Here is a 13,481-nt window from a genome sequence, read left to right as displayed (position 1 = left end):
TTCTAAGTTAAATTGCAATTAGGGAAAGTGGGATGTAGTGTTTATTGTCAACAGAACTCTAGTTTCCAATTCTTGTGCTGTGGCGGTGTAAAGTTTGAAAAATTATTTCTGTTCCTTCCTGTAATTCATATAAGAAAAGTAAACAGACTGGAAGAAGCAGTTATTTAGACAACAGAGCATCTTTCTTTTCTAAAATAAAACATGCTCTTATCTCATATGCTTTTCTCTTAATTTGCCTTCAAATTGAAAATTAGGCAGATATAAGATCACTTAAGGTTACCATTTCATGACTCCTGCCTCCCCTGCCATGAACAGTAACTTAGTTCCCCAAAGTATGTACTGCCAGCACACTCAAATATTAGTAGCACCTCTCTCTCTCTCTCTCTCTCTCTCTTTGTGTGTGTGTCATACACACACATACACACACACACACATCAAACTATAGGGCCCAAATCCCATTCAATCTTTTTTATTTCCAACTAACTTTTTTCCACTTTGACATTTATAACAGGTATATAATGTTTTCATAAATTGTACAGTCATAAAGAGTATTCTTTGTAAAATCCACAGAACTCTGAATATTTTTATGGAATTTGGAGATATGTAAAACCCATTTGTGCTTATAAACATGAAACTGTACATTTATTTATTTATGGTCACTCCTTTTGAATTCCCTTAGCACAGCCTGCCTGTCTTAAAGCATTGCAGTAGAGTTAATTTTTATTACATTTATTTCTTTTTGTTTAGGGAATGCATGCACAAACACACACACCAAGACACATGTGTGGAGGTCAGAGGACAACCTAGAGGACTCAGAACTCTTCCTCCATCCTATGGATCCACGTATCAAAATCTGATCCTCAGACTTTGTGACAAGTACCTTTACCTACTAGGCCATCTCACAAGCCTGACATGATAGCTATTTTTGTCCTTGATTATTATTATATCATTAGATTAATCCTTATAAGTAGAAAGAATCTTACTGTTTCTATACTAAAATGTTTTACAAAGTCCTAGTTACAGAATTTAAAGTTAATCCATACTTAATTCAATTTCCTACAATTCAGCGAGGAATTATCTGCGTCTACACAAATCCACCCAGGGAAGTTAAAATTAGAAATGATTGAGGATTACATAGAAAAATCAAGTGGTGAGTTGAACAGAGAGAATCCAAATTAAAAAATCATTGGCATTTGAGGTAAAAACCGTGGATTCTAGGGTAGCACAAGAAAAGTCAAAAATGGTGTCGCTGCCTCCTTGTTTAAGACATTATTTTAATTAATGTCCTATACATGTCTCAACTTATAATGGGGATCAATATGTGTCGTGTCTGGCCAGCCGAACACATGTTTGGGTTCTAGGATGGAAAGGCATCTTAGAAACCTGGAAGAGAAGAAGGGCTAGCTGGCATGAGATAAAGATGCAGCTAAGACAGTCATCCTGATCAAAGCTCAATTTTACTGTTCTGCACACAGTTATGAAGCAGGGGAAGGGGGCCCGATTCCCGCCAAATAATCTTGGGGTCCAGTAGCAGGGTGACCACGTGATGGCTTCGAAACAGCAAAGCGGCAAACTCCAGTAGTGGGTGTGGCAGAACGATTGAACGGCAAGCTCCACCCCTGAACAAGCAGGTTTCAGGCTGGGGGAGGTTACAAATATGTACAGGGTAAAGGGAAGATGATATGTGTAATTTCTAAGCCAACACATTTTGAGAGTCATTTGCGTATGACAACTAATCTGGTTAAATAAGTAAATGATAGTTCTAGTCAATAGTTGTTGGCTTTGAAATTGTTACTCACTTCTCAAAACTTTCTATGGCATTTATGTGGTCTTACAACATGTTCCTATAACATGTAGTTTTGTCTATTCCACTTTGTGTTCCCGGCCGGGTGCACACACACAAGCATGCACCTGCCCAGGAGCTATCTCAGATCCACAGATGAAATACACAGATTAACATATTTTTAATATGCTTTTTAGTTCAATGACCAGACAGTTCTAAATAGATTCCTAATCAAAGCATCAGAACCAACTCCCTACATGTTCTTAACTGCTCTTTATTATCTCAAGATAGTTTAGATTTTTCAATGTAGTGCTCAATAGGCTGTGTAAATTTAATGAAAACAATTATTTTATTTTTAAAATGTAACTTCTTATTGCAGTCAAGGAAGTCTATAAGGGATTAGAGAGACAGATCAGAGGTTAGGAACACTTGCTTCTCTTGCAGGGGACCCAAATTCAGTCTCAAGGACCCATGTCAAGCAGCTCACAACCTCCTATAACTGTAGCTTCAGGGTATGGAATGCCATCTTCTACACACACACACACACTCACACACGAGAGAGAGAGAGAGAGAGAGAGAGAGAGAGAGAGAGAGAGAGAGAGAGAGAGGCAAATATATATATATATACACAAAATATACAAAAGTAGACAAAATTATGTAGATTCCTAAGGAGTGCCATTAATTACGAAGGTATGAGAAAAATGTAAATGCATGAAAAGTTTTAAAATGAATATTTTAGCCACATCATGGTGTTTTCCAGTACTTTTTTTTATCTGAGTTATTGATCTATTTTAAAACAGAGTTTATTTCTTTCTCTCTTTTAGCCTGTGAAGACATGAATAGATTTAATTAAGAGTCTCTAATAGAAACTATCATAGCAGGTAGTTGGTAGCAAAACAACCCAAAGGAGACAGTGGTAGAATTCCCCAGGAAACCAAGATGAACCAGAACTATATAATCCATGCTGAGCACTGAAGGAATTGCTGGACCATAAAGCAATGTCGTTGCGATGAATTTACAAGAATAGCAAACAAAATCAAAACTAGATTCGATTTGTATTCCAGGACCTCATGTTTCCAGGCTGTCAAAATATGTTTTAACATTCGCATTTGCGCCATCACTGAACTATATGAGACATGAAAAATCTGAACAAAGGTAATGAGCAAGGAGAGCTCAGACATATGAAAGTGAAAGAGAAATGTGTGGCCATAGACGAGTTTACTAGTTTGATACTAGTTTGTAAACTAGTACCCCTGTTTTCATGATATTAATCTTTACATGGCATAATGTACATGAAAGCAATCTTGGTTTAAATAGTAAATAATTAATTATAGCTCGACAACTTTCACATACTCTTGTAGTTGAATGTGAAATATCTCCTGCAGACTTACACTTGGTCCCTAGATAGTATGAGAAGGTTGTAGGGCCTTTAAAATGTGAAACCTTGCTAAAGAAATTATCTCACTAGGAGCCAATTTGAGACTTTATAGCCCTCAGGCCACTATTTCCTTCCTATTCACTCTAGACATTCTGAGTTGGAATGGAGTGTGACAGCCATCTTTATGTTTCTGTCCCCATGCCTTCCCTGCCTAGACCATGTGCTAAACTGTATCCCCCTAGAGCCATAAGCTAAAATTCTTTCATCCTTAGGTTACCTTGCAGGAGATTTTATCACAGCAACAGAAAAGTAGCTTGTACATATATTGGTATATACCGGTACAAATCCAAGCATAGAGAGGCAGGCAAACTCCACATAAATGTGAATATGTTCTTTCATAAATTTTTAAATTTTATAAAATTTATAAATTTTATAAATGTGAATATGTTCTTTCAACAGATGGATGTGGCATCTCTACTGCCATTCGAAGTTCTCTACATCTTCTTTGGAGTTAATCCAGTATTCAGAGCAAATCGGATATTAAAGGTAAAGAAACTATATGCAGCTGGGTTCTCCTTCTCCTAATGAAAAGCTTGAAGCAAATTTAGATATCCTATAATTAATAGTGCTCAACACATTCTAAGCAGTTCTCCATTTCTCTGTCTTCATCAGTACTATATTTTAGTGGATAATGCCATTGATTCTACAGATGGAAATGACAACTAACGGCAGGCAAATCTTACAAACAAGTATTTTTATAATCCAAAATGGAATGCTTTGGTAGGTCTAAAGATGATTACAATTACAAATAAGTAATTTATAATTTTTTTTCTCCGCAACCTGTTTTAGCAGAGATTTTCCAAATGTCTAAAATATCAGGTGATCAAATGAAGCAACAAACAAACAAAAAGCAGTTAAACTTCCTGAAGCCCAGGGCCAATCTACATAATGATTTACCTGGAAAACAAGGAATATTTTCTGTATAATAATATGGAAAGAAGCTCAAGATAAATTGCTAAGGAAAATAGGGGAAAGCTAGATAGAAAATACTTTACAGAACAATATTAAATTATATAAACCAGAAAGAAAAACTATTTAATTTTCTAAATTGAAATAAATTACTAAATACTGCAAATGTTTTTCAAAAACTAATTAAAGCAGTTGCCTAGGATGAAAAGGAAAAACAGGATAAATAGAGGTGAGAAGAAAGACAACATTTTGAAGTGATGTATTTTATATTGATTTTGAAATATATAGTGCTTATTCAAAATATCTCAAGACATACATATTTCATAAACTCAGATTTGCAGGGTAACATAGAAACTAGTGGCAAATCTGAGTGAATGTTTACATACATCTTTAAGAATAGCAGTAGTTAGAGGAGTACTGACTGCTCTTGCAGGATCCAGATTCAATTCCCAGCATCCACATGCCAACTAACCATGGTCAGTATCTCTATTTCCTGGGGATCTGGCACCCTCTTCTGTCAGCTATGAGCATCATATGTGGAGCAAACATACATGCAGGTAAAACATCTATACATACATATGTTTAAAAAATAAGAAATATGAATAAATCTCAAATTTTTGAAAGAATATTAATGATAACTTGAACTTCAAAAAACAACCCTCTTAAAAGTAACTCAATATACATTATAAATTTTAATTGTGTATGTTTGCATCCTGGGAAAACATTTTAATTATATTTCCAGCATAATCTAGCAACCATGATGGCTCCTACAATGGTTGCTATGGCTAATCTTGTTATACATTGTTATTAAACTTTCCTTCCTTTATCTATCTTATTCCTCCCAACAGCTTCATGATATCACTGAGGAAGATGAGAATCAACATAGTGGGAAAGCCTGTTCACCCACACTGATGTGATGATGTCACCATTACTTATCTTACTGCAGATTATTTGCTATAATATTGCCAGATAGTGATCAGGCACATAAATTTTTCTTTCTCTGCCTATTATTTTCTGAGTTTAAAGAATCCTGGCCTTGCATTCTCATATACCCAAGAAATCTCTAGAGGGTCCTGGTGTGACTTTGGAAGATGAGTGCAAATCAAGGCAGAACAGGCTAGCATCAGATTACCACCTTGTCAAACTTAGACTCTCATAGGAAAGTTTCAGGAGGCATGTGTTCAGAAATAACTGATTTCCAAAAAGACTCAGATTCTTGTGGAATTTGGAATCCAAATGGCTTTTTAGTGAAAGCTTATAAAATATTCCCGTTTAGACCCCATCTCTGAATCCATGTTAGAGAGCTCTCAAGAGCCAACATTTTAATATAGAATATTATGGAAGTCAACACTGATTTTTCTCTAGCTGAAGAGTTCTATCTTTCAGTAATTTATAAAGGTGTTATTTGGATAGACGATTCTCTAGAGTAATATTATATACCTGTCTCCAACTTATAAATGCGAAAAAACATGTTATGAACACAAAATTTCTCTATGAAAATATTAGTTTTAAAACCATGTCCTTTCAGGAAACTTATCGTAAGAGCCAAATAAACAAGTTAGCTAAAATTGTGCCTAACACAACCTGAGCTTTTAAAGGATATTTTCAGGAATACAGGGGGAACAAATACTTGTGTATATTTCTACCTTAAGAGGAAATATTACTATTTCATATATAATATGAATGTATTACACATTAATAACCTATTATATATAATTTATTTAATCCAAAGGCTCAACAGCCACATATTAATTGGGTGATATTTTGGAGTAAGTAGTGGCTGAGGACTCCCGTCTATAAGATCTTCCCTTTTTAAGTGCATTCAGCACATCAGTGCACACCTACACACGCTCTTTTCATTATGTCATGTTTAGGTAAGGAGCCAAAGCATGTAGTAGAAGATGTTTCCAGAACCACATTAGCATTAGTGTTAGCATTTTGCTCTGGGATTTGTGGTGATTCCATGGTTGTATTCTGTGCCCTATCTCCTGCAGAAATGAAGGAATGGGGGAGAGGATGCAATAGGACTACCCCAGAGAAGTGAGAGCTAAGACAAAACTAGAAATGAAAGAAAATATGCAGCATTTGTCACTCTGGGCCTTTATTACCTCACTCAGTATTTTTCTCTAGTTCCATTTCTTTACCTGAAAATGTCATGATTTCATTTCTCCTTACAGCTGAGTAAATGCCCTATGTATGCATCAGCACATTTAACAAGCTTGAGGCAAACAGCAACTGTGTTTCAATTAGATCACATGAAGCCAAGGAACCTAAGGAAAGCACAGAACACAGCCTCTTCTAACGTTTAGTGGACTCTACATTTTAAAAAAATATAAAGATTTATGGCCTTTTCCTTAAAAACAAAGTTACTGTTAACATATTATTATTCTTTTATTTATGTTATAGAAGTATGATTTTAATCATTGTAAAGTACACTTTTACTATATGCATTAGAAAGAAACCCACTGATCATGTACCCCAGGTCTCTGAGACCAGGCCTCATAGGAGAGTAAGCAGGCACAGAAGCAACAGAGCTTCTTGGACAGGGTCCCTTCGAGCCTTTATCCTCAGCCAGGAAGCAGAGCTGAGCCCCAGACCTCTGTGAATCTTCCCACCAGAGGAGAGTAGGCCTCCAGAGAGGGCTCTGACTCCGGTCTCAGGCCAGATCGCCATCTTTTATCCCAGGTCTCTCAAAGATCAGCTTGCAATCCCACCAACAATGGAGGAGTGTTCCTCTTTCTCCACATCCTCGCCAGCATCTGCTGTCACCTGAGTTTTTAATCTTAGCCATTCTGACTGGTGTGAGGTGGAAAACTTCTGTAAGGCAAAGGACACTGTCAATAAAACAAAAAGGCCCCCAACAGATTGGGAAAACATCTTTACCAATCCTAAATCAGATAGGGGACTAATATCCAATATGTATAAAAAACTCAAGAAGTTGGATTCCAAAAAAAAATAAACATATAACCCTAATTAAAAATGGATTACAGAGCTAAACAAAGAACTCTCAACTGAGGAATACCAAGTGGCTGAGAAGCACTTGAAAAAATGTTGAATATCCTTAATCATCCAGGAATAGCAATCCAAAACAACCCTGAAATTCCACCTCACACCAGTCATGATAGCTAAGATCAAAAACTCAGGTGACAGCAGATGATGGTGAAGATGTGCAGAAAGAGGAACACTCCTCCATTGTTGGTGGGATTGCAAGCTGGTACAACCACTCTGGAAATCAGTCTGGCCGTTCCTCAGAAAATTGGACATACTACTACCGGAATACCTCTCCTGGGCATATACCCAGAAAATATTCCAATTTGTAATAAGGACACATACGATCTTCAGCCAGAAAGTAGAGCTGAGACGCAGACCTCTGCGCACTTTCCCGTCCAAAGGAGAGGCAGCCTCCAGGGATGGCTCTGTCCTCCAGAACAGAGAACTCCATCTTGTATCCCAGGTCCCAAAGAGACCAGTCTGCACAGGAGAGCACACAGCCAGCAGAAGCAACATAGCTTCTGGGACAGGATCACTTTTGGGCCTTCATCTACAGCCAGGAGGCAGAGCAGAGCTCCAGACCTCTGCAAACTTGCCTGCAAAGAGTACTCTGACAACTGAAACTCAGAAGAGAGTTGGACTCCCAGGAGTGCTAACAGAGGCTAATAGAATCACAAGAGGAACAAGCTCCAGCCAGAGACAGCTATAAAAACTAATGCCAGAGATGACCAGATGGTAAAAGGCAAAAGTAAGAATCTTACTAACAGAAACCAAGACCATTCATCATAATCAGAACCTAGCACTCCCATCACAGTGAGTCCTGGACACCCCAACATACCTGAAAAGCAAGATTCAGAATTAAAATCATATCTCATGATGATGGTAGAGGGTTTTAAGAATGACATTAATAACTCAATTAAACATACGGGAGAACACAGCTAAACAGGTAGAAGGCCATAAAGAGGAAGCACAAAAATCCCTTAAAGAATTACAGGAAAACACTGCTAAACAGGTAGAAGTCCTTAAAGAAGAAACACACACACACACACACACACACACACACACACAATTCCTTAAAGAATTAAAAGAAAACACAACCAAAAAGGCGATGAAATTAACCGAAACCATTTAAGGTCTAAAAATGGATGTAGAAACAATAAGAAAAACCCAAAGGGAGACAACTCTGGAGATAGGAATCCCAAGAAAGAAATCAGGAACCATAGATGCGAGCATCAGCTACAGAATACAAGAGATAGAAAAGGGAATCTCAGATGCAGAAAATTACATAGAGAACATGGACACAACAATCAAAGAAAATGCAAAATGCAAAAAGACCCTAACTCAAAACATCCAGGAAATCCAGAACAAAATGAGAAGACCAAACCTAGGGATAATAGGAATACATGGGAATGAAGATTTTCAACTTAAAGGGCCAGTAAATATTTTCAACAAAATTATAGAAGAAAACTTACCTAACCTAAAAAAAGAGGGGCCCATGAGCATACAAGAAGCCTACAGAACTCCAAATAGACTGAACAAGAAAAGAAATTCCTTCTGACACATTATAATCAGAACAACAAATGCACTAAATAAAGATAGAATATTAAAACAGTAAGGGAAAAAGATCAAGTAAAATATAAAGGCAGACCTATTAGAATTATACCAGAATTCTAACCAGAGACTATGAAAGACAGAAGATCCTGGACAGATGTTATACAGAGCCTAAGAGAACACAAATGCTAGCCCAGTCTACTATACCCAGCAAAACTCTCAAATACCATAGATGGAGTAACCGAAGTATTCCATGGGAAAGCCAAATTCACACAGTATCTTTCCACAAATCCAGCCCTTCAAAGGAGAATAAAGGAAAACACCAACACAAGAATGGCAACTACATCCTAGAAAAAGCAAGAACATAATTCTTCAACAAACCTAAAAAAAAGAAAGCCGCAAAAACAGAATCCCAACTCTAACAACAAAAATAACAGGAAGCAACAATTACTTTTCCTTAATATCTCTTAATATTAATGGACTCAATTCCCCAATAAAAAGATATAGACTAAGAGACTGGCTAAACAAACAGGACCCAACATTTTGCTGCATACAGGAAACCCACCTCAGGGAAAAAGACAGACACTACCTCAGAGTGAAAGGCTGGAAAACAATTTTCCAAGCAAATAATCTGAAGAAAGAAGCTGGAGAAACCATTCTAATATCGAATAAAATCCACTTCCAAACCAAAGTTAACAAAAAAGACAAGGAGGGGCACTTCATATTCATCAAAGGTAAAATCTTCCGAGATGAACTTTCAATTCTGAATATCTATGCTCCAAGTGCAAGGGCAGCCACATTCACTTAAGAAACTTTAGTAAAGCTCAAAGCACACATTGCACCTCACACAATAATAGTGGGAGACTTCAACACCCCATTCTCATCAATGGACAGATCCTGGAAACAGAAACTAAACAGAGACACATTGAAACAAACAGAAGTTATGAAAAATGGATTTAACAGATATCTACAGAACATTTTTTTAATTTTTAATATTTTTTATTACGTATTTTCCTCATTTACATTTCCAATGCTATCCCAAAAGTCCCCCATACCCTCCCCCACTTCCCTACCCACCCATTCCCATTCTTTTGGCCCTGGAATTCCCCTGTATTGGGGCATATAAAGTTTGCAAGTCAGATGGGCCTCTTTCCAGTGATGGCCCACTAGGCCATCTTTCGATACATATGCAGCTAGAGACAAGGGCTCTGGGGTACTGGTTAGTTCATCATGTTGTTCCCCCTATAGGGTTGCATATCCCTTTAACTCCTTGGGTACTTTCTCTAGCTTCTCCATTGGGAGCCCTGTGATCCATCCAATAGCTGACTGTGAGCATCCACTTCTGTGTTTGCTAGGCCCCGGCATAGTCTCACAAGAGACAGCTATATCTGGGTCCTTTCAGCAAAATCTTGCTAGTGTATGCAATGGTGTAAGCATTTGGAAGCTGATTATGGGATGGATCCCTGGATATGGCAGTCTCTAGATGATCCATCCTTTCATCACAGCTCCAAACTTTGTCTATGTAACTCCTTCCATGGGTGTTTTGTTCCCAATTCTAATCTACAGAACATTTTATCCTAAAACAAAAGGATAGACCTTCTTCTCAGCACCTCATGATACCTTCTCCAAAATTGACCATATAATTGGTCACAAAAAAGGCCTCAACAGATATAAAAACATTGAAAGTATCCCATGCATCCTATCAAATCACCACGGACTAAGGGGATCTTCAATAACAACATAAATAATACAAAACCAACATTCATGTGGAAGCTGAACAATGCTCTACTCAATGATAAGTTGGTCAAGGAAGAAATAAAGAAAGAAATTAAAGACTTTTTAGATTTTAATGAAAATGAAGCCACAACATACCCAGACTTATGGGACACAATGACAGCTGTCCTAAGAGGAAAACGCATAGCTCTGAGTGCCTCCAAAAAGAAACTAGAGAGGGCATACACTAGCAGCATGACAGCACACCTAAAATCTCTAGAGCAAAAGGAAGCAAATTCACACAAGAGGAGTAGACAGCAAGAAATAAACTCAGGGCTGATATCAACTAAGTGGAAACAAAAGGAACTATTTGAAGAATCAACCAAACTAGGAGCTGGTCCTTTGAGAAAATCAACAAGATAGATGGACCCTTAGCCAGACTAACTAGAGGGCACAGGGACAGTGTCCTAATTAACAAAATCAGAAATGAAAAGGGAGACATAACAACAGAACATGAGGAAATCCAAAACATCATCAGATCCTACTACAAAAGCCTTACTCAACAAAACTGGAAAACCTGGATGAAATGGACAAATTCCCAGACAGATATAAGGTACCAAAATTAAGTCAGGATCAGATAAATGATCTAAACAGTCCCATATCCCCTAAAGAAATAGAAGTAGTCATTAATAGTCTCTCAACCAAAAAAAAAAAAAAAAAAAAAAAAGCCCAGAACCAGATAGGCTTAGTACAGAGTTCTATCAGACCTTCAAAGAAAACCTAATTCAAATTCTCCTCAAATTATTCCACAAAATAGAAACAGAAGGTACTCTACCCAATTCATTCTATGAAGCCACAATTACTCTCATACCTAAAACACATAAAGACCCAACACAGAAAGAGAACTTCAGAACAAATTCCCTTATGAATATCAATGCAAAAATACTCAATAAAATTCTCCATAACCTAATCCAAGAACACATCAAAACAATCATCCATTATGATCATATACACTTCATTCCAGGGATGCAGGGATGGTTTAATATACAGAAATCCATCAACGTAATCCACGATATAAACAAACTCAAAGACAAAAACCACATGATCAACTCGTTAGATGATGAGAAAGCATTTGACAAAAATCCAACATCCCTTCATGATAAATGTCTTGGAAAGATCAGGAATTCAACGCCCATGCCTAAACATAATAAAAACAATATACTGCAAACCAACATCAAACTAAATGGAGAGAAGTTGGAAGCAATCCCACTGAAATCAGAGTCTAGACAAGGCTGCCCACTTTCTCCCTACCTACTCAATATAGTACTTGAAGTCCTAGACAGAGCAATTCGACAACAAAAGGAGATCAAGGGGATACAAATTGGAAAAGAAGTCAAAATATGACTATTTGCAGATGATATGATTGTATATATAATGACCCTAAAAATTCCACCAGAGAACTCCTAAACCTGATAAACAGCTTCAGTAAAGTAGCTGGATATAAAAGTAATTCAAACAAATCAGTAGCCTTTTCCTACCCATAGAATAAACAGGCTGAGAAAGAAATTAGAGAAACAACACCCTTCACAATAATCACAAATAATATAAAATGCAAGGTGTGACTCTAAGGAAGTGAAAGATCTGTATGATGAGAACTTCACGTCTCTGAAGAAAGAAATCGAAAAGATCTAGAAGGTGGAATGATCTCCCATGCTCATGGATTGGCAGGATTAATATAATCAAAATGGCTATCTGGCCAAAAACAATCTACAGATTCAACGCAATCCCCATCAAAATTCCAACTCAATTCTTCAACGAATTAGAAAGGGCAATTTGCAAATTCATCTGGAATAACAAAAAACCTAGGATAGCAAAACCTATTATCAACAATAAAAGAACCTCTGGTGGGATCACCTTGCTGACCTAAAGCTGTACCACAGGGCAATTGTGATAAAAAACTGCATGGTACTGGTACAGTGACAGACAGGTTGATGAATGGTTAGAATTGAAGACCCAGAAATGAATCCACACACCTATGGTCATTTGATCTTTGACAAGGGAGCTAAAACCATCCAGTGGAAAAAAGACAGCATTTTCAACAAATGGTGCTGGCACAACTGGCAGTTATCATGTAGAAGAATGCGAATTGATCCATTCCTATCTCCTTGTACAAAGCTCAAGTCTAAGTAGATGAAGGAACTCCACATAAAACCAGAGACATTGAAATTTATAGAAGAGAAAGTGGGAAAGAACCTGAAAGATATGGGCACAGGGGGAAAAAATTCCTGAACAGAACAGCAATGGCTTGTGCTGTAAGATTAAGAATTGACAAACAGGACCTCATAAAACTGCAAAGCCTCTGTAAGGCAAAAGACACTGTCATTAAGACAAAAAGGCCACCAACAGATTGGGAAAGGATCTTTCCAATCCAAAATCAGATAGGGGACTAATATTCAATATATATAAAGAACTCAAAAGGCTGGACTCCAGAAATTCAAATAACCCCATTAAAATTGGGGTACATAACTAAACAAAGAACTCTCAACTGAGGAATACGGAATGGCTGAGAAGCACCTGAAAAAATGTTGAATACCCTTAATCATCAGGGAAATGAAAATCAACACAACCCTGCGATTCTACCTAACACCAGTGACAGCAGATGCTGGTGAGGATGTGGAGAAAGAGGAACACTCCTCCATTGCTGGTGGTATTGCAAGCTTGTACAACCACTCTGGCAATCAGTCTGGCCGTTCCTCATAAAATTGGACATAGTACTACCGGAATATACCTCTCCTTGGCATATACCCAGAAGATGTTCCAACTTGTCATAAGGACACATACTCCACTATGTTCGTAGCAGCCTTATTTAATAGCCAGAACCTGGAAAGAACCCAGATGGCCTTCAACAGAAGAATGGATACAGAAAATATGGTACATTTACACAATGGAGTCCTACTCAGCTATTAAAAACAATGAATTTATGAAATTCTTAGGTAAATGGGTGGATCTGGAGGCTATCATCCTGAGTGAGGTAACCCAATCACAAAAGAACACACATGATATGCACTCACTGGTAAGCGGATATTAACTCAGAAA

The 13,481-nt window shown here is 37.4% G+C and overlaps 1 protein-coding gene across 1 annotated transcript in view; it reads left to right on the top strand.

The window, feature by feature from the left end:
* Cngb3 (cyclic nucleotide gated channel subunit beta 3) overlaps positions 1 to 13,481 on the top strand; it is a 211,722-nt gene that overhangs the window by 98,282 nt on the left and 99,959 nt on the right. The window contains exon 7 of the mRNA XM_085838484.1: positions 3,621 to 3,707. Coding sequence (XP_085694610.1) covers positions 3,621 to 3,707 — 87 coding nt within the window. The remainder of the gene's footprint in view (positions 1 to 3,620; positions 3,708 to 13,481) is intronic.

The sequence above is a fragment of the Mus caroli genome, unplaced genomic scaffold, assembly GCF_978045245.1.
Source record: "Mus caroli unplaced genomic scaffold, Mus_caroli_1 scaffold_6, whole genome shotgun sequence".
In the NCBI taxonomy this organism is placed as follows: domain Eukaryota; kingdom Metazoa; phylum Chordata; class Mammalia; order Rodentia; family Muridae; genus Mus; species Mus caroli.
The sequence above is the reverse complement of the archived record's forward strand: the minus strand, read 5'-3'. Positions and strand labels throughout refer to the sequence as shown.